The sequence below is a fragment of the Rhinatrema bivittatum genome, chromosome 8 (genome assembly GCF_901001135.1).
Source record: "Rhinatrema bivittatum chromosome 8, aRhiBiv1.1, whole genome shotgun sequence".
Lineage (NCBI taxonomy): Eukaryota > Metazoa > Chordata > Amphibia > Gymnophiona > Rhinatrematidae > Rhinatrema > Rhinatrema bivittatum.
Genome location: NC_042622.1, coordinates 90295188 through 90320365, shown reverse-complemented (window position 1 = coordinate 90320365; position 25178 = coordinate 90295188). Strand labels below are relative to the sequence as shown.

The 25178-nt window shown below is 44.7% G+C and overlaps 2 protein-coding genes across 4 annotated transcripts in view; one reads left to right on the top strand and one right to left on the bottom strand.

The window, feature by feature from the left end:
- Nucleotides 1-2342, top strand: part of LOC115096483 (surfeit locus protein 1) — a 39886-nt gene extending 37544 nt beyond the window's left edge. For all 3 annotated transcript variants that reach the window (XM_029611151.1, XM_029611150.1, XM_029611152.1), the window contains one exon: nt 1050-2342. In XM_029611151.1, the coding sequence (XP_029467011.1) occupies nt 1050-1116 (67 nt within the window). In that variant the 3' untranslated portion in view covers nt 1117-2342. The remainder of the gene's footprint in view (nt 1-1049) is intronic.
- A 10-nt stretch (nt 2343-2352) lies between these two features.
- Nucleotides 2353-24905, bottom strand: LOC115096486 (sulfotransferase 1 family member D1-like). The gene is made up of 8 exons (XM_029611161.1): nt 24754-24905; nt 18718-18857; nt 12263-12385; nt 5979-6076; nt 4689-4815; nt 3834-3928; nt 2730-2910; nt 2353-2568 (listed from the first exon to the last, which is right to left on the bottom strand). The coding sequence occupies exons 2-8, from the start codon at nt 18842-18844 to the stop codon at nt 2456-2458; spliced, it is 864 nt and encodes a 287-aa protein (XP_029467021.1). The 5' UTR covers nt 18845-18857; nt 24754-24905; the 3' UTR covers nt 2353-2455.
- Between the last annotated feature and the right edge of the window lie 273 nt (nt 24906-25178).

The window sequence follows — 25178 nt, the reverse complement described above, 5'->3', positions numbered from 1 at the left end:
CTGAAGCAGATTAGACCATATTCCACGAGGGCTCAGGCGATATCGTGGGCAGAACTTCGTTGTTGCCTGCTGAAATTTGCTGAGCAGCAACATGATCATCTTTCCACACCTTTTCCAAGCATTACTGCTTCGATGTTAGGCCTAGGGAGGATGCCACTTTTGCACAGGCAGTGTTGACTGGGCTGCTGGCAGCCTCCCACCCTTTTCGAGACTAGCTTTTGTACATCCCACTCATTGCGTTTGACCTACCCAAACACTAAGGATGGAGAAATTACTACTTACATGATCCTTTCCTTTCCTTTAGTGATTAGCCTTCTTAAGGTGAGCGATGCAGAGTACGATTCCTGCTCTTTGTTGATAACTGATAAGTGGCTTCTCTAGCCCTTAGATATGTTCCTTCTTTTGGGTGAGCTCAGTGTTTTGTTGGTTGAGAAACACAAATGATGGCCTGTTGCTAATAATGTTCAACTTTAATCAGGTTTGGCCTCAGTTTGGCTTTTCCAGAGAATAATGGTGGGCTGATGTTGAGGCGGGACTATATAGTCTTGACGTCAGCTTTTGCTTGGTCTCCATCTGATGGCAGAGGTTTATAACCACTCGTTGGGATTAACCTACCTCTCACTAAAGGAAAGGAAATTATCAGGTAAGCAGTAATTTATCCTTTTCCGATTTGTTTTACAAGTGCTACCTATTGGCTTCATGGAGTGTCCCCTAATCCTAGTACTATAAGAAAGGGTAAATAACTATTCTGTGTACTCATTTCATCCCACTCAAGCTTTTATCTGTTATCAGTCAGCCAATTGATATGTGGGCTATCAAACTTCTCCCTGTTAAATTCATTCTTGAGGGGCAGATATGGTAGCACTAGTAGCCATGGGCAGAAGAGAACAGCAGCAAAGCCAGTAGTTGTCATTCTGGCCTTTTCATCCATTTCCAGACATGAAAAATCACTTCCCTTCTTTTGATGTGTTCATTTCTAGATCCTGTCTCAGTTTTTAGTGTTGAAATACTTTCAGGCACCATCTCATACCTGAGCCTGTGTCTTGTAGGTATGGGCTCTGTGCAGCAACCTCTTACCTGTGGTGCAGGAAATTTATCCAGAAGGTGCCACTCTAGAAGAAACGCCAGAACAACAAAAGAAAAGGCACAGAACTGTTTGCAGGGACACTGAAAGACTCCTTGAGGATACAGAGTGGAGAGCACTGGCTTCAGAACTCAGTGGGAACTTTTCAGACTGATCACCTGCGTAAGATTTTATACAATTTACTGAAAGACTAGAAAAAGGAGCCAGGACAAGTACTCTGTGAATGCCTTAAACCATAATGGTCTGCACTGTATCACTGAAAGACAACCGTCAGAATCTGGACCCTGGGAGATCTTCATGCTGCCTTCTCTCAGGCTCGCCTGTGAAGCAGGGATTCAGGTTCAATTCCCAGAGGCAATAGGACAAAATAGAATGAGAAGAGGCAGATGTAATAGATTTATCAGATGCACAATCTGAGGCCAAGATTATCCTCCTGTTGGAGGGCAGAATCCTAATTACATATGGTAAAGTGCGAATCTTAGAAGCCAGTAAGGCATTTGGTCATTTTTAGCACCTTATCTGCACCAAATATGCCTTTTCCTAATGAGCAATTGATTTTTTTTCTCACAAGAAGCCATCTTTACATATTAGCTCTCAAGGAAATAATTTTGTGCTTCTGTTGCCAAAGCCAGTTCTTTGTGCTGTATGGATGAACATATCTCAGAAAGAACCCCTCTGATCCATCAATCCAACCTGGGCTACGTATATAAACAGGCCTTGCTGCCTTACCTTGTCAGACGCTGACAGTGATTGCTTGCAGTTAAGGTTCAGGCTACAACAGAGTTTATTACTTCAGTCTTAATATAATTCCTTCCAAGTAAATTTTCCTTGCTTCTCATCACCATTAGAGCAAAGTGTGTAATGGTGTGTGAAGTGTAGACCACCACAGGAGTGCCCACTGGCCCACATGCACCCTCCTGTGTCCAAGGGTGGAGTAGTGAGTCTGAGATACAGGGGCCAGCATTAGGAACCATCAGAGAGGCCTCTTGTGTGGAAAACTAGAAATTGTTGAGAAGACGACGACTAAGGCAAGCAGATGGAGGTCTTTATGCCTTGTGCAAAACATCTACAGAGTCAATAAGCAACACTGAGAAAATTAAGTCACAAGCCTGAAGGAACTACATCCCCCCATATGCTTTAATTTTAATGACTTGTAATAATTAAAGTGTTGAAAGGTAATAAAATCAAAGTTAAAACTTGCCAGTCCAGATCATGAAGCCAATTTTGTCTGAAGCTAATAAACACAAAATAAACAGGAGAGGGTTCTGTGTAGTGCTGATTTCATTTTATTAACACAGCGCACTGCTGATTGCAATCTGTATGTTAACTAGACTAACAAACAGTGCAGTAAGTTTTATTTCAGGACATGCATTAACTGGAAGAGTGGAATTTCAAGGTAGTCTGACTCATTTTCCTGCGATAATCTTCTTCAAACAGCTCATTCTGTATCACAGTAAATAGATTTTTCCAGTCTCCAACTTGACCTTAAAAAGATGCAAAGGGAGATAGTCGTGCTAAAATCATGCATTTCATTTAAACATTTAAGAGAGCTTTCTAGCCACTGCTACCCTATGCTCCCAGTTTTAGAGATGGGGGGAACGGTGATCAACCACAAACCCTGAATTCAAGTGCAGTGATCTCATACCTTTCCTCATGAAGGACTGCTGCGACTGGTCCATCATATCCTTTGGGAAGGTGGAGTAATTGGCCATGGGATTCTTTTTCATTTGATTGAAGGAGCTGTGGTAAGCAATTTTCTCTACAGTGGCATCAGGCAGGTCCTTCCCCAGGAACTGCATCACCTTTCGAATTTCCAAGTCGGGGTTCTAGAAATAGCAAGTGACAGAAGAGGAAGTGTCACAGGAGTGGTACAGTGTGTGCTTGCACAGGTCAAGCCAGAAAGGAAGGATATGCTTCCTAGTACAATTTATATTTTAGGGCTAGCAGTTACAACCTAATGGTGAAAGCACAGAGAGCTGTGAAGACCCAGGTTCTAATTCCACCTCCATTACTTAATGTGTGACCTTAAGAAAGCATTTAAACTGTGCTCAGACTCTTCCTTTTTGTCCTTTTCTAAGTGCCAGCTACTACCAGCAAAGCAATTGGGTGGAGTGCAGCAAGTCGCATACAATTTAATTCCCTCACAGTGTCAGGAATCCGATCATAGAATAAAACAGAACATTTATTGTATTTGATTTCTTGTGAATGTATATTTTATTGATAGTGTGGTATATGTGCCCAGCTGTGTTCTGGAAGAGTGATGTCAAGCTTCAAGGACTGCAGCCAGCTCTGATTTCCAGCGGCATGCCCACGAATGTTCAGGGGCTCTATTTATTTATTATTGGCATACTCTGGGTTTAATTCACATCTTTTGGCTGTCCTGGAGCCCAAGGATGAGATTTGAACGCTCTTGCTCGTCACTGATCTGCTCACACATTTGTTTGGTTGCTCATGCTGCAGTTTGCTTTTGTATAACAGGAAGATGGAGTTTAATTTCTTTGCCATTACCATTCTTACAGAAGGTGAATGTTACTACAATGTGCTATAGGCCTGGTGAGATTACAGCCTTATGTGTGCTGTGCAGTTCTGTGCCATCCCTGCTAAAACTGTCTAAAGGCTTTCACCGGAGCTTTTTGACTTGCTGTAGTGTGTCATACTTTCTCTTGGGATGTAATTTCAATGAGTAACTATGTCATAGAAAACTCCCCTGTCCCCTTGACCTGTTCCCCTAGAAGTGCTGCAGACCTACCTTCTTCATATCTTCAAAAAACAAATACAGCATGTTGTGTTTATCTTTATGCTCCCAAAATCCTTTAACATGATCATACCAGGCGCCCCAGCCAACTAAAGAGAAGAGCAGAAACAAGGATTAATATGAATGCCCAGTGGTGTAATTGTGGTGACCAGTGTGCCCTGCCCAATAGAACCGTATATTATAGTGGATAGTGTTCAGTGGCATACCCCATCCTGCTACCAATCAGCACACTGCATCATAGCAACAGTGCATGACAGCAGAGAAACACCAATTGACCCACTCAGTCTGCTCATTTGTCATCCTCTCTGGTTTTCTACCACTTTGTGCAGATGAGCATATCAATTCCCATACTCAAACTAACATTTGCCCCAGTTCCCACTTTTCTTTTATTCAGCCTCTCTAACCTGTTCCTACTTCTACCCTCTCTTACTATCCCAAGCTTGTTTACATTCTCTAACAGTGCTGGCCTCCATCACCTCCACTGGTAGGCTGTTCCAGGCCTTGCCATCTTCCTCTTTGATTGAATCTTAACAAGTTCTGTACTTGGTCCAGCACCCAGACCCACTTCACAATAATAATCCAGATAGCCACCAAAACTAGTGAAGTTGTTAACCGAACATCTGGCTACCCCACGTGCATTTGTGTTAGGGTTATAAAAACATGGGGGCCAAATCTGTTCAATTTAGCCTTTGAGCTGCATCTCCTCAAGTGACAGTGTGAGTTTCTCTATCTTCAATGCTTTTACGTATGTTTTGGCTCCATATTATTCTGTTCTCTTTTAATGCTGCTATAGTTTGAAAGACTGATACTGAGGGGGCCTAGATGACTACTTAAATCTCTGTGTCTCACCATCTCCATTCATAAATCTTTGGAGATACTGGTCCCACGATCCTGGCTCTGGGTGAAGTACAGCTATATGGTCAAAATGATAGCAGGAAGTAGCAGTATCTTTGGCATTCCTTGCCACATAGATCACCTAAGATGGAAAAGAAATAAGTAAATTAGTGAATTTTATGCATTCTGGCACACTACCTTGGCTATCTTTTCTCTGGTGTCACCATCAGCTTCACTTTTGCCATAGGGATGTGCCATCGTTTCACATTAAATAGGAAATGTCAGTGACACTTCCTGGTTTAGTTTATTGGGTCCTGCAGTTTTTTTTTCCTTTTGTTTGTTTAAAAAATGAAATGAAAAGTGAACTAAATGTTGTTTGCTTGGATGTTTTGTTTCATTTGGTACTGCTGCCTGTCAAGTACAAAAAAAACAAACTGTGGCCCCATTTTGTTGTACAGCAAATGGCCTGCATCATTATCAGAAATGGCACCGCTGGGTTAGGAATGACTTGGATTACTAAGTCTGGAGGGAGGTTGCCCTGTAAGGTATAGGAAGGGGGCAGTCTGGGGAAGGCTGCAGGGGACAGTGGGGAATGTCAACTAGTCTGGTGGGCCCAGGCTTTTAGTTCATGCTGTTATAAAATAGCATGCATTAAAACCAAACAAAATAAAAAGGAAAGAAACAAAAAAAAAATGGGGGAAAATGAAACCAGGCCAGAAATGACATGAAACCATTTCTCTTGCACATCCCTGTGTGTCATGTACAACAATGAAAAGGAAAGGGGAGCTGAACTAGCAACCACATAGCAAGTGGAAGAAATGCTTAAATATTAGGGACTGATCACAACACTTCTATACATAGAGTTCAAAGCTGGTTTTTAAAGAGGTTTTTCATTGGTTTTTAGATTACTTTTTTTGTTTCTTTAATGTATTTTAAAGGAATAAGCAAGGCACATACATATATAGAGAGAGAGAGAGAGACCGAGGGGTGATTTCACCCCTGAAAATCACAGAACAGTAGAAGTCATCCCAGTTTTTGGGTGCCTTGAGAATTTGGCACTCTAGGCAGTTGCCTGTTTAGCCCATGCCTAAACCTGGCCTTGCATGCTGCAGGCACTCTGAGCATCACCAGGTTTCAGACCAAACTCCTCCTTGTGGTGCTCTTCCTGGAAGTATACAGCATCACTGCCTCAAGGTCGCATATTTCTTCGTCCACACCATTTCTGAAATAAAATACTCGCTCACATCACAAATATAGGCCTCTTTGTTTGGGGGGGGGGGGGGGAGATGAGGTTTGTTTCCCTACCTTGCAGTCATGTTCCCAGAATGATGGTGGAATCAATTCATAAGGGAGATGAGTTTTTAAGAACCTGGGAGAAGGCATAGCATTCACCGTTTCTGCATCTGCAAAGTAAAATGGTGGACTGGGGGTGACCATGGTAGTAACTGCAGTGCAGGAATCTCATAGAAATCATGCAGATTAGCTATTGTGTCAATGCCTCCCCTTTCAGGCTACCAGCAGGTTTGGTTCATTAAACTGAGAACTGCCAGCAGCAGAGCAGTGAGCTCAATCAGTTGTACAGAACAGTTCCCTGTACGTGTCCGGACTCCTGGGTTTTGCCTTCCCACCAGCAGATGGAGCAGAGAAGATTTGACTGACTCTGCCCTATACCCTAAGGTGCCACCTAAAGTCCATCAGTATTTCTCTGTCTCCAGCAGATGGTGGAGGTGCAGAACTACAGTCTGGTCTTAGTTAAAAAAAAAAAAAAAAAAAAGTTAGAAATAGGTTTCCTTCCAGTGAGGTTAAGCTTAGTGTCTCTTAAAAAAAAAAAAAAAAAAAAAAAAAAAAAAAGGTTTTTGAAAGCTCAGAAGAAGAGCTGTTTTAGCCTCCCAGGGGGTTGGAAGGGCCTGAGGAGACCATCCCCCCCTGGTATTAGAGGCTCCCGAATGGAGGAGATGAGGATCAGTTGACCAGTTCCTACAGTGCAGAGGTGATACCGGGGAGCCCGGCTCACTCACCCCAGGAAGGACAGCACCCGCACAGGTTTGAAAAGAAAAAAATGAGGAAACTCTGAAGCAGGGGGAAATCCTTGCTGTGTGCTTCCTCCCGGGGCTGTCTTTCCTTCACTTCTGCAACTGACTCTTCGATCGCCACCGTTCCTCTTTCTCTGACCGGCCCCCGTTGTTAACGTTCGATGCCATGTGGTGTGGCTTGCCGCGTGTGTCTCCCAGAATGGTCTATGTTCCTCATGCCTCTCCGGGGGGGGCATGTTGGTAATCGCCGGGGGCAGTGGCTCGGGGTCACACTGAGAGTCGGGAAGGCCTGGGCGCTCGCGGCTTGCTTCCTCTGTTCCATTCCTGCTCAGCACGGGAACAGATGCCATTTTGGCTTCTTTTCACACGGCAATGCTGGCAGCGGAGGGGGGAAGGGCTTCCCCTCCTCCACTTTCCCCGCAGCAGGAGGCCTCTGAGGGGGGGGGGGTGAACTCCTTAAAGACATGGTTGTTGTGAGTCTTTAAGGGAGGATAGCACCGAGGGGGCTTCCTCCTCTTTTTCTTCCAAACTTATTTTGCTGCTTCATAAGGCCTTCGAGGCCAGGAAGAATTCTGAGGGGAGCTCTCATTGGCGCTCACTCCCTCCTTCGGGTAACTCTGCAGTCCGGGCTCCCAAGAGATCCTCTGAGGAGAAGGTATCTCCGAAACTTAAGCGCTCCCTCCGGACCACTTTATCCTGCCCGTCAGAGGATTCCTCCGAAGATTCAGCGCATGACGATCAAGGGGCGAGGGGCAAGTATCCTCAGGGCTCAGACATGGAAGGTGAGAAGGACCTTCCTGCAAATCAGGGGTCCCACGTGGTCGATGGAGATGACCCAAAGGTGGTCCGCCTCTTCAGAAAGGATGAGCTGAGCCCACTTATTACTGTGGTTCTGGAGGAATTGGGCATTGACAGTCCTTAGGGAGGAGTCTCGCATGGGATTGATCGATCTGGTCATGGTGGGTCTTTGTGGCCCGACCATGTCTTTTCCTTCCATCTTTCTGTCACTGATTTGTTTCATGAGTGGGACACACAGGATTTAGGTTTAAAGGTCAGCAAAGCGATGGACAAAGTTGTACCCTTTGCCAGAAGAGGCTTTGGACCTCCTTCGTATTCCCAAGGTGGATGCAGCGGAATCGGCAGTCATCAAGAAGACCGCTATCCCAGTGACAGGTGTGACGGCCCTCAAGGATCTCCAGGATCGTAAGCTGGAGGTTCAGCTGAAAAAGATTTTTGAAGTCTCGGCACTTGGAGTCCGGGCGGCCATGTGCAGCAGTTTCTCCTTAAGGGCAGGACTGCGCTTGGTGCAACAATTGCCAAGTAGCACGTCTCTGATGGAGGCAGAAGCTGTTCAAGCTGGGCATCTGGAAGTCACTGTTGCTTACAGTGCGGATGCCCTCTATGATTTGCTGCGAACTTAAGCCAGATCTATGGTTTCAGCTGTCTCTGCCTGCAGGCTCCTCTGGTTGAGGAACTGGTCAGCGGATGTTTCCTCCAAAGCTCAGCTGGGTTCTTTGCCCTTCAAAGGCAAGTTGCTCTTCTGAAAGGACTTGGAGGACATGATTCAATCCTTGGGGAGAGAACAAAGTCCATCGGTTACTGGAGGATAGGCCCAAAGAACGAGCCTCCTTTCAGCCTAGGTTGCGTTTCCGAGGGAACCGTAGGTTTTGTTCTTCCCGGTCTTCAGTCTCTTCATCTAGGCAGAGCTCGAGCAGACAACAGTTCTTGTCCCAGTCGTTTCAGGATGTCGCTTTGGCAGAACAGGGATCCCCCAGTCTGCAGGAGAAACTAAATCCTCCCAATGAAACAAGGCTGGTCCATTCCTCGATTCCGGCGGTAGGAGGCAGGTTGTCTCTATTTTACGAGGAATGGACCAAGTTGAAGACAAACCAGTGGGTCCTCAGTGTGATAAGGCTACATGTTAGATTTTGCTCGGCGACTTCGCAACCACTTTCTCATCTCCCCAAACACGTACGCAGAGAAACTGCAAGCGGTGAGGGACACATTGCAGTGTCTTCTCGAGCTTGGAGTCATTGTTCCCGTACCCCCGGTGGAAGGGACGCTATTCTATTTACCTCGTGGTGCCAAAGAAAGAGGGTACTTTCAGGCCCATCCTCGATTTTGAAGAGAGTCAACAAATGCCTTCAAGTTCCACGGTTTCGCATGGAAACCTTAAGGTCGGTCATTGCTTTGGTGTGCAAGGGGGAATTCCTAGCATCCCTGGATCTCACAAAAGTGTATTTACACATCGGAATTCGGGCAGATCATCAGAGATTTAGGCAATTTTCCATCCTGGGACAACACTTTTAATTCATCGCTCTCCCTTTCGGCCTTGCCATGGCACCCAGAACCTTTACCAAGGTGATGGTGGTGGTAGCAGCGCAGCTCCAAAAGGAAGGTTCTTGGTTCATCCATACCTTGACGATTGGCTGATTCGAGCAAAGTCGGAAGCTCTCTGTCACTCAGCGATTCTCCAGATTCTGCAGCTATTGAGGTTGCTCGGTTGGGTAGTCAATCTCACCAAGAGCCACCTGGTTCCCTCTCAGTCCTTGGAGTTTCTGGAAGCCCAATTCAACACGCAAGTGGGGAAAGTGTTCCTTACCAAGGAGTGAATCAGCAAACTGCGGGGACAGGTTCAGGAATTGCTGTCCAAACATACTCCCAGGGTCCAGGTTTACTTGCAAGTCTTTGGCTCGATGGCTTCCACATTGGAGTTGGTTCCATGAGCCTTTGCACATATGAGATCTCTTCAGTCCACATTACTGTCACATTGGAACCCGGTGCCAAACAATTTAATCTACCACTGCCTCTTATGGACAATGCATGCTCCAGTCTCAACTGGTGGCTCCTCTCTGACAACTTGCGCCTCGGTGTAACCTTGGAAGTTCCCACTTGAATGGTAGTCCCCACAGATGCCAGTCTCTCCGGTTGGGGAGCAGTTTGTCAGGGGAGATTGGTGCAGGGGCAATGGTCAGTGGAGGAATCCCAATGATCGATCAATCATTTGGAGACCAGCGCAGTATGCTTGGCGTTATAAGTCTTTCTACCGCTTCTACAAGGGAAGTTGGTCAGGGTCCTGTCCGATAATGCGATCGCAGTGGTTTATATAAATTGCCAGGGAGGAACCAAGAGCCAACTGGTGGTGATCGAGGCTCAACAGTTGATGAGTTGGGCAGAGCAACATCTAGTCAGCATTGCAGCCTCTCACATTGCCGGGACCGACAATGTGCAGGCAGATTTTCTATCACTACTGTCTCGATCCCGGGAAATGGGAGCTCTCCAAAAACGCGTTCAATCTCATATGTCGCAGGTGGTCCAGGTTGAGCATAGATTTGATGGCAACGTTCTGGAATGCCAAAGCCCCCCGCTTCTTCAGTCGTCGCAGAGAGACAGGAGCAGAGGGAGTGGATGCCTTGGTTTTCACCTCGACTAAGAACATCCTGCTGTATGTGTTTCCGCCTAGAAGCTCACCCGTCAGATGTGATCCTAGTAGCTCCAGAATGGCTGAGATGCCCATGGTTTGCAGATCTGATCAACCTAACAATGGAAGCTCCCCTCAGGCTTCGGGACATCCTAAATCTGCTGTGTTAGGGGCCCATTTGTTTGGAAGAGGCAGATCATTTTTGTCTAGCAGCATGGCTTTTGAGAGGCAATGTCTGAAGAACAGGTTATTCAGATGCGGTTGTAGCTAACCTTTTGCGTTCCAGGAAGACCTCTACCTCTTTATCCTAAGTCAGGTTATGGGGGATCTTTGAGGCTTGGTGTGTAGACCACAAAGTTGAGCCTACTCGGGCTCAGGTACCCGATATATTATATTTTCTACAGGCCGGCCTCGCTAAAGGCCTATCGTCTAGCTCTTTGAGGGTACAAGTAGCGGCCATCAGTTATTTTCGGGGCAAGATATGTGGGGTAGCCTTAGCCACACATCCGGACATGGCGTGTTTTCTCCGAGGGGCAAAACATTTGCGTCCTCTGGTCAAGAATCCTTGACCTTTGTGGAGCCTAAATTTGATTCTCAACGCTTTGTGTGCGGCGTCCTTTGAGCCGCTGAAGAGGGCGACACTGAAGGACCTTACGTTGATAGTGGTGTGTCTTGAGGCTATTTCCTCAGCTCGCCGGGTGTCGAAACTTCAGGTGTTATCCTGTAGGGAACTCTTTTTAAGGATCACGGACTCGAGAGTCTCGCTGCAAACAGTTCCTTCCTTTCTCCTGAAGTTGGTTTCCTCTTTTCACTTGAATCAGTCAGTGGAACTCCCATTCTTTACGGATTTGGACCGCTCTGATCCACTGTCTAGAGACCTGAGAAAGTTGGATGGCCGCAGGATGCTGTTGCAGTAGCTGGAGGTTACAAACAGCTTCCGTATGTCGGACCATCTCTTTGTATTATGGAGTGGCCCCAAAAGAGGGCACAAGGCATCTAGGGCGACGATCGCTCGTTGGTTGAAAGAGGCTATTGGTTCGACGTACCTGCTTCATGGCCAGCCGCTTCCGGTTGGTCTTCGAGCACATTCTACCCATTCACAGGCAACCTCTTGGGCAAAGTGTCAGCAAATTTCGTTGCAAGAGATTTGTAGAGCGGCCACATGGAAGTCATTGCACACCTTTGCTAGACATTATCGCTTGGACGTTCAGGCCCCAGTATCTGGGGCGTTTGGTGAAGGTGTGATCTGAGCGGGATTCTCAGGGTCCCACCCCATGTAATAAAGCTCTGGTACATCCCAGGAGTCTGGACTGTTCTGGGTACGTGCAGGGAAAAGAAAATTGGTTCTTACCTCCTAATTTTCGTTCCTGTAGTACCATGGATCAGGCCAGAGTCCCGCCCTTTTCAGTATGAGATAACCGAGAGTTTGCTCGTTCAGTGGTGTTTTTTTCTTCTCTGCAGATTAGTTTCAAAGTTTCTGAGTTTTTTTCACAGGTTCTGCTCCCACTTGGGGTTAATGAGTGGGCTGACAGAGTGCAGGGTTTTTCCCTCTGCCTTTGCGAAGATGAATTTGAAATTACAGTAGTTTATTGGATTTTAAAATGTTCTGCTTTGACACAGTGTAATACTGACGGGACTGTAGGTGGCACCTTAGGGTATAGGGCAGAGTCGGTCAAAATGTCTCTGTCTCCATCTGCTGGGGGGGAGGCAAAACCCAGGGGTCTGGACTGATCTGTGGTTCTACAGGAATGAATATTAGCAGGTAAGAATCAATTTTCTTTTCATTTTTATTTCGGGATTAAACTTTCAAATAGTCACAGAATGGCAACCACCTGGAAAAAGTCACATTCTCTCTATAGCCTAAGGTATAAGCATTAGCAGCAGTGGGAAGCCAAGAGTTTGTCCCCATTTATCCCATCCCAAACAAACTCTCAAAGCTATTCTCAAACAGTTCAGAAGTCTGAAAGGGAATGCTTCTTTTCAGTATTAAGCATCTTATCTCTGCAACACACTCAGACTCCATCTACAAGAGCCAGATATCTGGCAGTGCAAAGAATCTGCACTGGGCCCACTGGTTATGTAGGGAAAAGAAGCCACACTGGGGAGCAGTCTGGTTTAACTTAAGAATGAAGTACCTGGAGGCATACAGTACAGCAGTTCAATAAAGGGAATCCTCTCAAAGATGGGTGCTCGCTGGCATTTCTCCAGGTCTGCATCATGCCTGATCAGATCTACAATCTCCTGGATCCATGTGGTCCCTTAAAAAAAAATGCTATAAATGTGCATACTTTAAGGCTTAACACTGATTGGGTTAGACAGTGAAGATACCACTATATCATGTATGTTAGCAATTCCCAAACCTGTACTGCTGCAAATTTAACTCATGCATAATTATTGTGGATATCCTGGAAACCCAGGACAGGTTTGAGAATCACTGATGTCATTTTGAAACTTTTTTTTCAAATGGGTTATGAAAAATGGATGATTTTGATCAATGAAGGAAATATTTCAGTCTTCAAAATCAACATTTTTATGCTTACTTATTTACATAGAGAATGTGTCCATTTCTTTAGGGAACAAAATTAGAGACTTAGGCATGTGGCTTGATCCTGAATTTACTTTAAAAAAACACATTTCAACAAAGATACAGGAAGGCTATTACAAATTATTAATTCTTAGGCGCCTAAAACCTTTACTGATTCATGAGGAATTTAGAACTGTGTTCCAAGCGTTAATATTCACCAACATAGATTATTGCAATTCCTTACTTCTTGGTCTTCCAAAATCATCAATTAGACCATTGCAGGTTTTGCAGAATTCCGCTGCCAGGCTCATTTCTGGCACAAACAAAAGAGATCATATTACTCCTGTCCTTGCTGCATTACACTGGCTACCAGTTGAATTCAGAATTAAATATAAGATTTTATGCCTAATACATAAAGCAATCTATGCAGAGCAAGTAGACTGGATGAATGCAGTCATACGCATTCATACCCCGCAACGAAATCTGCGTTCACCTGGCAAAGGGCTCTTTACAATTCCCTCTATTGCCACTGCCAGGCTCACTTCTGTCACGGAAAGGGCTGTGTCATTGGATGGACCAGGTCTTTGGAATTCATTACCCACTGAATTAAGGCTCCAAAATAATCTAAAAGAGTTTAAGAAAGCACTGAAAACCTGGTTGTATGTACAAGCATTTCAAGTAGAAGTCAGTTAGGAATTTGCCATATTATTTTAATTTTTTAAGTTTATGATTTTTGCTTTTAAATTTGAGTACTTTAATGCGTTATATAATTTTATTTTATTTTAAGTATTCATATGATTGAAATTTTTTATTTTATATGAATGGTTTAAATTTTCAGCGTATTTTGTTTTTATGAAATATTGTATTTTATGTTTTTTATGTTTTATTTTAAGGAAATATTGTAAACACGTGTGAAGGTATATACCAACATCGGTATAGAAAAATTAAGAAATAAATAAATAAATACTTCCAAGTGAAACATTTTAGAACTAAAGCAGTAGAAACAAAAAGCCCCTGAAAAACAAAGGAAATTAAAGATGCCTTCCTCCTCCCACCCACCCCCACAAATGCCCATACCCGAGAACACTCAGGATTTGAGCCAGAGCTTTGAACTCTAAAGCAATTGCTGGGGCTCCAGGCCAACACTGGAGAAAACTGTGTGCGCAGCAGGGACGTGGCCTGCATGAACCCCAAAAGAGGATAAGTCACTTGGGCCCGCAAAGGCAGAGGGGCATCAGCCAAATGGGCAAGTAGGAGAATTCCTGTCCACTCCATGGGTATCACGAAGGAAGAAGTCTTGTCATTCTGTGTGGCCAGAAGAAGAAGATGGAGGAAGAGGAGTCCTGGCCACTGGGAGGACTTGAAGGAGGAAGTTTTTGCCACTGGTTTGGGGTAGAAGAGAGAGATGATGAGTGAATATGTGTGACAGTGTGTATGTGTGCTGGAGAGGGAGTGAAGTGAGTGTGAGTGGGTTTTATTTATTTTTAATATACCTCATGCATGTAAAAAAGTATCCAGGTCGTTCACAGTAATAAAACTTATATATATCATAAAAACAGAAATACTCCACACCCAGACAGTCAAACTAACTAAATTTAGAAAGTAAAATAACACCGATAAAACCTTTAAAATAGCTATGCTTCATTACATGCATACTACCTCACAAGTGTGTGAGTATGTATGGGAATGGGCAGGCAGGTGTGAGAAGGTAGATGTGAATGGGCATGTAAAGGTGAGAGAGGATATATCAGTATGAGCGAGAGTGTGAGGGAGTATATGTAGGTGTTTCAAAGTGTGTGTATTTGAAGCAAAGAAAGTTTGTTCCTCAACCAATGAAAGACAATCTGAGGATGACTCAACATGAACATTTTCCAGGTATGTAAATGCCCCCAGACCCACCTCCCCCCATCCCAGGCCTTACCCAGTCATGAGTCCATATGTGGTTCTGGAGGCAGAAGAAGATCCTCTGTCACTCCTGCCCCACTGCTTCGGTTTTGCAAAATGGCTACTGGTCCACCCGAAGCTGGCATCATGATGTATGGCTGCCGTGTGCATGAGCACCTCTCAGAGGCACAGACAACTGTGCTAAGAGCATTATATATAATGATGCTGATTGATAAGCAGGTCCATTATCTTTACACTATGTACCAGGTCCTGTGTTTCACTGAGAACTAGCTCTAAAGTAGTTCCTCCCCCCACTCCTTTTGTTGGTTACATGACCTGCTGCTGCATGAAGTAGTCATTTCTAACATACAGTAATATAGTAATAACAGCAGAAAAAGACCAATTGGTCCATCCAGTCTGCCCGGCAAGCTTCTTATGGTAGTATCTGCCACTACATGCAGGTTTCCCCCATGTTTCCGTTAAGGGTAGAAACTGCTATTCTGTGCAGGTTACCCCCAAGCCTTATGTTAAGGGTAGTAATATCAATCAAAACAAAGCACTGTCAACTCCATAACAAAATTATTGCTAACAACATTAAGAACATAAGAAAATGCCATACTGGGTCAGACCAAGGGTCCATCAAGCCCAGCATCCTGTTTCCAACAGTGGCCAATCCAGGCCATAAGAACCTGGCAAGTACCCAAAAACTAAATCTATTCCATGTAACCATTGCTAATGGCAGTGGCTATTCTCTAAGTGAACTTAATAGCAGGTAATGGACTTCTCCTCCAAGAACTTATCCAATCCTTTTTTAAACACAGCTATACTAACTGCACTAACCACATCCTCTGGCAACAAATTCCAGAGTTTAATTGTGCGTTGAGTAAAAAAGAACTTTCTCCAATTAGTTTTAAATGTGCCCCATGCTACCTTCATGGAGTGCCCCCTAGTCTTTCTACTATCCGAAAGAGTAAATAACCGATTCACATCTACCCGTTCTGGACCTCTCATGATTTTAAACACCTCTATCATATCCCCCCTCAGTCGTCTCTTCTCCAAGCTGAAAAGTCCTAACCTCTTTAGTCTTTCCTCATAGGGGAGTTGTTCCATTCCCCTTATCATTTTGGTAGCCCTTCTCTGTACCTTCTCCATCGCAATTATATCTTTTTTGAGATGCGGTGACCAGAATTGTACACTATATTCAAGGTGCGGTCTCACCATGGAGTGATACAGAGGCATTATGACATTTTCCATTTTATTCACCATTCCCTTTCTAATAATTCCCAACATTCTGTTTGCTTTTTTGCTGCCGCAGCACACTGTACCGATGATTTCAATGTGTTATCCACTATGACACCTAGATCTCTTTCTTGGGTTGTAGCACCTAATATGGAACCCAACATTGTGTAATTATAGCATGGGTTATTTTTCCCTATATGCATCACCTTGCACTTATCCACATTAAATTTCATCTGCCATTTGGATGCCCAATTTTCCAGTCTCACAAGGTCTTCCTGCAATTTATCACAATCTGCTTGTGATTTAACTACTCTGAACAATTTTGTGTCATCTGCAAATTTGATTATCTCACTCGTCGTATTTCTTTCCAGATCATTTATAAATATATTGAAAAGTAAGGGTCCCAATATAGATCCCTGAGGCACTCCACTGTCCACTCCCTTCCACTGAGAAAATTGCCCATTTAATCCTACTCTCTGTTTCCTGTCTTTTAGCCAGTTTGTAATCCATGAAAGGACATTGCCACCTATCCCATGACTTTTTACTTTTCCTAGAAGCCTCTCATGAGGAACTTTGTCAAACGCCTTCTGAAAATCCAAGTGTACTATATCTACCGGTTCACCTTTATCCACATGTTTATTAACTCCTTCAAAAAAGTGAAGCAGATTTGTGAGGCAAGACTTGCCCTGGGTAAAGCCATGCTGACTTTGTTCCATTAAACCATGTCTTTCTATATGTTCTGTGATTTTGATGTTTAGAACATTTTCCACTATTTTTCCTGGCACTGAAGTCAGGCTAACCGGTCTGTAGTTTCCCGGATCGCCCCTGGAGCCCTTTTTAAATATTGGGGTTACATTTGCTATCCTCCAGTCTTCAGGTACAATGGATGATTTTAATGATAAGTTACAAATTTTTACTAATAGGTCTGAAATTTCATTTTTTAGTTCCTTCAGAACTCTGGGGTGTATACCATCCGGTCCAGGTGATTTACTACTCTTCAGTTTGTCAATCAGACCTACCACATCTTCTAGGTTCACCGTGATTTGATTCAGTCCATCTGAATCATTACCCATGAAAACCTTCTCCATTACAGGTACCTCCCCAACATCCTCTTCAGTAAACACCGAAGCAAAGAAATCATTTAATCTTTCCGCGATGGCCTTATCTTCTCTAAGTGCCCCTTTAACCCCTCGATCATCTAACGGTCCAATTGACTCCCTCACAGGCTTTCTGCTTCGGATATATTTAAAAAAGTTTTTACTGTGAGTTTTTGCCTCTACAGCCAACTTCTTTTCAAATTCTCTCTTAGCCTGTCTTATCAATGTCTTACATTTAACTTGCCAACGTTTATGCTTTATCCTATTTTCTTCTGTTGGATCCTTCTTCCAATTTTTGAATGAAGATCTTTTGGCTAAAATAGCTTCTTTCACCTCCCCTTTTAACCATGCCGGTAATTGTTTTGCCTTCTTTCCACCTTTCTTAATGTGTGGAATACATCTGGACTGTGCTTCTAGAATGATTTTTTAACAATGACCACGCCTCTTGGACATTTTTTACTTTTGTAGCTGCTCCTTTCAGTTTTTTTCTAACAATTTTTCTCTTTTATCAAAGTTTCCCTTTTGAAAGTTTAGCACGAGAGCCTTGGATTTGCACACTGTTCCTTTTCCAGTCATTAAATCAAATTTGATCATATTATGATTACTATTGCCAAGCGGCCCCACCACCGTTACCTCTCTCACCAAGTCCTGTGCTCCACTGAGAATTAGATCTAAAATTGCTTCCTGTCTCGTCAGTTCCTGAACCAATTGCTCCATAAAGCTATCATTTATTCCATCCAGGAACGTTATCTCTCTAGCGTGACCCGATGATACATTTACCCAGTCTATATTGGGGTAATTGAAGTCTCCCATTATTACTGCACTACCAATTTGATTAGCTTCCCTAATTTCTCTTAGCATTTCACTGTCCATCTCACCATCTTGACCAGGTGGACGGTAGTATACCCCTATCACTATAGTCTTCCCTGACACACAAGGGATTTCTACCCATAAAGATTCAATTGTGCATTTAGTCTGATGCAGGATGTTTATCCTATTGGACTCTATGCCATCCCGGACATAAAGTGCCACACCTCCTCCTGAGTGCTCCTCTCTGTCATTGCGATATAATTTGTACCCTGGTATAGCACTGTCCCATTGGTTATCCTCTTTCCACCATGTCTCTGAGATGCCAATTAAGTCTATGTCATCATTTACTGAGCAGCCAACTTGATAATTCAAACAATGCTGCTTGAACATGCTTTGCTTTTGGACTCCTATGCTTTTTCTCTAATGTCTGTAAATTAGTAGCCCAGACAGTAAATGTCGGGGCCCAGTGTTGTCTGTCATCTGAATCCTATTCCCCTTTCCCCCTCCTTCCCCCGAAAGATACTGAACAGATCCGGTCCCAAAACCAATCCCTGTGGCACTCCACTTAACACCGTTCTCTCTTCAGAGTAGATGCCATTTAGCATTACATGCTGTCTCCTGTCAGTCAACCAGTTTATAATCTACCAGCTTGGTGCAAAGTCCCAAGCTTCTCATTTTATTCACAAGCCTCCTATGCAGGACCTTATCAAAAGCTTTGCTAAAATCCAAGTAAATCACATCAAGCGCTTTTCCTCAATCCAATTCTCTAGTTACCCAATCAAAAAAATCAATCTGATTTATCAGACAGGACCTTCTCCTGGTGAATCCATGCTGCCTCAGGTCCAGCAACTCACCAGTTTGTAGATACTTCACTATCCTTTCCTTCAGCAGAGTCTCCATTAATTTTCCCACCACCAAGGTAAGGCTAACTAGCCTGTGCTTTCCAGCCTCCTCTCTGCTGCCTTTCTGCTATGTCTAGCCTGTATAAAGCTTAAAACACCTACTTTTAAAAGACAAAAAATGAAAGCCCTCTCACCTGATTTGGGATAGGTAGCTATCAGGACATCTCCAGGTCTGGCTTGGAAATTATAGATCTTCTTCCAATGGGGGACAATCGCATCTGACAGAGGGATCCCTTCTACCAGCTTCAACTGGCTGCGCATTGTCTCTGTTTACCTTCAATTAGAAAGAAAACGTGTTCAGACTTTCCCAGGGATTTACTTGCATAACTAAATGTGTTTATGATTAGAAAAGACCACTCGTTTTACCCGAGATGGGGGCCCTGCTTTTGCAACTTTTATTCATAAAGTAATTGAGCTTTATAAAATATGTATATGACAGGGGTTGATAACTCCAGTTCTCAAGAGCCACAAGGAATATACATGATATCTATTTGTATACAATGGAGGCAAAGCATGCAAATTTAATGTATGCAAATATCTCATACTGAGAAATTACTACTTACCTGATAATTTCCTTTTCTTTAGATCAGACAGATTAATTCAGAACCAATGGGTTATGCATCTCTACCAGTAGGTAGAGATGGAGCAAAGCTGACATCACATATATATATATATATATATATATATATATATATATATATATATATATATCCCTGCAGTGACATCAGCTTGCCAGTATTCTCTTCAAAAGCCAATTGTGGACAGACTAGCAAAAACTTGATTAATAACGACAACCATTTCAGTACTCAGCCAACAGAAAACACTGAGCTCAGACAAAGAATGTATCAAAACTAGTCTAGGGCCTGGACTAACACCAGTAACCCCTGAAATAAGTAGCCACATAGGAGGACCATAGCAGAATCATTCAGCAACCAAGGGTGGGAAACTGAATTAATTTGTCTGGTCTAAAGAAAAGGAAATTATCAGGTAAGCAGTAATTTCTCATTTCTTAAACTCCAGTCAGATGAATTCAGAACCAATGGGATTTACCCAAGCTACTCCCGAAAAGGGCGGGAGGCTGCCCACAGTCCTGTCAAAACTGCACGTGCAAAGGCTGCATACTACCGGGCCTGCACATCCAGATGATAATACCTGGAAAAGGTGTGTAAGGAGGACCATGTCGCAGTTCAGCAAATGTCGAGGGGAGACAACAGTTTACCTTCCATCCATGACATTGCCTGAGCCCTAGTGGCATGAGCCCTAACTTGCCTAGGTAACAGCTTTTCAGCATCCACATACGCAGCCACGACTACCTCCTTAATCCAGCGAGCTATTGCAGCCCACAAAGTTGTCTCACCCTGTTTACCTCCACCGTGAAGGGCAAACAGGCAATTCGTCTTCCAGAAAGGTTTAGAAACCTCCAGATACCTCATGATATGTGTCTTGACATCTAAGGGTCGCTACAGGAGATATTCCTCCGCATCTCCCTATCCAGAGACAGCAGGGAAATGGACTGATTCAAGTGAAAATCCAAGGCCACTTTTGGCAAAAAGGAAGGAACAGTATGCAACTGTATCACCCCTGGCGTTCCTCAAAGGAACAGCACCTGGCAAAACAAGGCCTGCAGCTCGGATATTCTACGCACAAAACAAATTACTACAAGAAACACCGTTTTTAATGTCAGCAACTGCAACAAAAGTTTACTCATTGGTCGAAATGTAGGGCCTGCTAAGAAATCCAGTAACCTCAAGGGAGGATGAAGATGTTTCACTTCTTTCAATAAACGGGCCACATCTAGATGAGCCAACAAGGGTCCACCATTCACCTGACCATACCTGGGAACTCTTCGGATTTGGCCTGGAGACTCCAGAATTCTAAAAGAATTACTGGGTCTCTGAGCCAATACCGGAAATCTCCAGGTGCTGCAGCAAAACCAATCTGCTTGGACCCGGAAAGAAGAAAGGAATGTCATTAGTGTTGCGTGGCTGAAAAAGGAGGAACTCGACAGTGATTTCTACCATCTCCGGACCTTATTAACTCTTAACTTCACTTTCTTGTGACACCACCTTTTCCTGCACAGCCTGTTTCCTGTATCCAGCCACTTTCCCGCCCCATCCTGTTTGCCTTGGTCAATCGACATTGTGATTTCCTGCCGTGCATAAAACGAGGAGTAAGAAACAGGCAGCGCTACAATATACATTCATAATAAAATAACACAATTGCTAAAACATCCATAACTTAAACATTAAAAAATTAAAATATTAACTAAAACACAGAAAGGCTAAAAGAGCAAAAAATAAGTAAAAAAGATCAGCTAATTACACCGTATATGCGGCATCGAATAACCAGGTTTTAAGATCATGTTGTAATAAATTGCTAAGTCCTTGTGAGACTGGAAAATTGGGCATCCAAATGGCAGATGAAATTTAATGTGGATAAGTGCAAGGTGATGCATATAGGAAAAAATAACCCATGCTATAGTTACACAATGTTAGGTTCCATATTAGGAGCTACTGCCCAAGAAAGATATAGGTGTCATAGTGGATAACACATTGAAATCGTCAGTTCAGTGTGCTGGCGCAGTCAATAAAGCAAACAGAATGTTAGGAATTGTTAGGAAGGGAATGTGAATAAAACGGAAAATGTCATAATGCCTCTGTATCGCTCCATGGTGAGACAGCACCTTGAGACGGCTGAGGGGGGCTATGATAGAGGTGTTTAAAATCATGAGAGTTCTAGAACGGGTAAATGTGAATCGGTTATTTACTCTTTCGGATAATAGAAGGACTAGGGGGCACTCCATGAAGTTAGCATGTGGCACATTTAAAACTAATTGGAGAAAGCTCTTTTTCACTCAACGCACAATTAAACTCTGGAATTTGTTGCCAGGGGATGTGGTTAGTTCAGTTAGTGTAGCTGTGTTTAAAAAAGGATTGGATAAGTTCTTGGAGGAGAAGTCCATTACCTGCTATTAATTAAGTTGACTTAGAAAATAGCCACTGCTATTACTAGCAACAGTAACATGGGATAGACTGTTTTTAGGAACTTGCCAGGTTCTTATGGCCTGGATTGGCCACTGTTGGAGGCAGGATACTGGGCTTGATGGACCCCTTGGTCTGACCCAGTATAGCATGTTCTTATGTTCTTATATATTTGTCATTTGTCTGATGTGATGTCGACCCATTGCTGAAAGAAGAGGGAAAGTCAGTCCCCCCATCTCCTCTTCCCGAGGATGGGTCGGTCCAACTTCATTGGGAAGTTCAGGTCGAACCTGAGCCCGAACCTGTTCCTCTTTTTGATTGTCAGTTCTGAAAGGACTGAGACCTTCCCGAGGTCTGAGATGACTGACATGACGAGTTTCTGTAGGGCCAGAAGGGCTGGGGGCCCCTTGCCTAACCCCTCATGGGTGAGAGCTACAATGACCTCTTTTTCTTATCTTCCAGTAGCCAGGGCACTGGAGATTCGCCCCACTTACTGGCTAGTTTCTCCAATTCGCTTATGAATAGGAGGAATCCCTTAAAGGGCATCTTTGTGAGGTTCTCCTTAGAAGTTGCGTCCGCTGACCAGTTTCACAACCATAGCTGTCTTCTGGCCGCTACCACTGAGGCTACTCCTCTGGTCGAGGTATGCACTAGGTCCGACCTTGCATCCGCCAGGAAGGCTGCGGTGAGTTTGATTGCCTCTCCGGAATGCACCCCAGAGCTATCTATCTCTCAAGAGAGAAGCAGACACGAGTGAGCCACCAGGGCACAACAGGAAGCAATCTGCAGTGTCATTGCTGTTGTGTCAAAGGCTTGCTTAAGGATGGATTCTAACCACCAGTCGTAAGCATCCTTCAAGGCCGCTCTTCCCTCTACAGGGATAGTTCACTTTGAGACGGCATAGACCAGGGCATCCACTTTTGGGAAACGCACGTGTTCCTTGACCGCTGGGTCCAGAGTACACAAGGCCTCCAAAGCCCAACCTCCTTTAAAACTTGCCTCCGTGGTGTCCCATTCCAGGTCAATCAACTCCTGGATGGCTTCCAGCATCAGGAAGTATCAAGAGGCTTTCTGTAGAGACACCAGGGTGGGGTTTTTTTTTGGCTCCGACATAGGGTCCATGCTCAGAACTCCGAGAGTCTTCAGGTCTGGGAGACTAGGGCCGGTAATTCATCTCTGTGGAAAAATCGAAGCATGGTCTGGAATGGCTCCAGGCCTGGAGGGTTTTCTCCATCCTTCAATGAATCGCCGTCATCGACCGTGGTGTCTGGGTCCGTGTCAGGGATACCCTTGGTGAGGCAAGGCATGTCCCGAGGCATGTTGACAGGGCTGGGAGGGTGAGGCCTTCCCAGTTGGGGCTCAGCCCGGGCAGGGGCAGGGACTGACTGTGCCTGCACAAAGGCTTGGAGGACCTGAAAAAATTCCATCCAAGAGAAGGCTGCCAGGTCCATATTTGGCCCAGGAGGAGCTGGGGTAGGGGCCACTGAACTGCCCTCTCCCGGATTTGTTCAGGTCTGGGGTGCTGCCAGATAAGGTCGTGACTGACCCGTCCTCCGACTGGGATGGGCCAGACTTGGAAAGGTTTTGAAAATCCCTCCCTCCCTGGGCTTCCTCACAATGCTGACACAGGCAGGATTCCAGGTCAGACTATGCAGCCCTAATATGGCAGGCTATGCAAAGGGAGTGTCATCTGAGCTTCTTTGCTGCCAGGGCCATAACCTATGTAGCTTGTGCGTTTAGCTGGTTAATGCCTCTCAAGTGCACACAGACTCACCTCGGCACATGTAGATCTAAGCGGCTGGTTGTGCGCCAAGATGTGCATGCGCTTATGCGCGTGGCTAGGCGCATAGTTACGCCCACGTTAGGCTCACAGAAGGCCGGCCTGCACCGCGCGTACCAACTGACAAAGGGGGTAAAATGGCGCCGCACCAAACCTCGCGCAAGATGGCGCTGCCATGGATCACCACATGGAGAATCCACCGAGCCTGAAGTGGGGCATAACCCATTAGGAGCAGTTCATCCCACTCAGAAACCCCCTTCCCTCCACCAAACGGGTTCGGGAATGATGTCGGTACAGCGCCTCGAGCAAGAAGACCGGAGGAAAGACTTTCCAAAGCCCTTCCATGTCTCTGGATTGGAGGGGTCCTTCTCTACTTACCTGGTCTCAGCACTTACCGGCTGAGTACAGAGACAGTCTCTGGCTGCGGGGGGAGAGGGCTTTGGCCTTCACCGCTGTGCTCGGCTTCTGCGCCTGTTGCCTTTCAGCTGCTTCAGCAGCTAAGTCCACGCCGGGAACTGGCTACCGGACCAAGGCACACCTCTGAGGGATCTCGGAAATCACCTCAGGAACTGGGGAGAGCCCCTTAGGTATCACCACAGGAGAGCGGGGCTGGATCTTCCTTTCAATTTGAAGGTAAAATTTTCTCCTTTGGATTAGTGCTGCAATCCCGCTAAACACCAATGCTGGTGTGGGGATAGCGTCCACATCTACTAGGAGACGGAGAGATACTAAATGGCTGAGGTCACTACAGGGTTGTGTTTGAGGTGACATCAGCTTTGAAACCTGACTCTGTCTCCATCTTCTAGCAGGGGAGCACATAACCCATTGGTCCTGAGTCCATCTGGCTACACGCTAGGAAAGATGGACTTTTAACAATCAGTAAATGTATTATTTAACACCCAGTGCCTTGTCCTGCCTATTTTATTCCAGCATCTCCCTCCATGGGATGCCGCAGCTATCACCACACACAGGGATTATCACCCCACTGTCTGGGCCATAAACAAAAATTTCCCCCTTAAATAGAATCCACCACTAGGAGACAGAGTGCAAGCCAAGGGAGAAACTCAAGCTGGAGCAGCCCTGAAGAATAATACATTTGTTTGTGTGCCCTGAAAGGTCAATCACTTTCAAAAGAGGGTTGCACAAGGCTGGCTTTGCTATACCTGATTTCGCTTTCCAAGGGCATGACCAAGACCAGAGGACTCTGATCTGTTGAAGGATTCAAGTTAAACTACAGAAGCCAATTGCTGGAAAGAAAAATGCTGTGAAAACATTTTCTAAAACAAAAGAGCTAGAATGCTTTACAGCAAACATGGGCAAGGACCCAACTGCAGACATAGACCATGAAAAGGTAGGACCTCAGACATGTATAATCATTATCAAATATAAGAATGGGAATTTTGGCTTACGTTCAGTCAATTCCTGTTCTGTTAGCTCACTGCAGCAATTCGGACAGCAGGGTGCTGTTCTGTCTTTCTAGGTTGAGGTCTGCAGTACTATCCCAGATCAATCAGATCTGGCACGGCCCACCCACTGGCTCCTCCTTTCCCCAGATAACTTCCAGAGCTGAAAAATGTACACAGGATTGTTAACTCATGAGCGCATAAGCCTTTTTATAGTCACTATTTTGTGCAGAATTGGCCTCACTATGCTGAGATTCATCCCTTTATGTGCCTCAGGTTTCCCTCTGCCTGCATCAGGAGTCTTTGAGACTGTTTCAAAGGACTGCTGCAACAATTTTTTCCGGACCATGCATGAAATTCTGTCACTGTGACGTAGACCTTTCTCCTCTCCATTTGTTGACTTAACTCTCCTTTCCAATAAGGCCGGACCT

Excerpts from the sequence above, each read along its gene's own strand:
- LOC115096486 (XM_029611161.1), bottom strand. The coding sequence starts at position 18,844 with ATGCGCAGCCAGTTGAAGCTGGTAGAAGGGATCCCTCTGTCAGATGCG. Across the intron at positions 12,386-18,717 it reads AGCTACCTATCCCAAATCAG|GGACCACATGGATCCAGGAG; the intron begins GTGAGAGGGCTT and ends TTTTTTTTTAAG. Across the intron at positions 2,569-2,729 it reads GCAGTCCTTCATGAGGAAAG|GTCAAGTTGGAGACTGGAAA; the intron begins GTATGAGATCAC and ends CATCTTTTTAAG.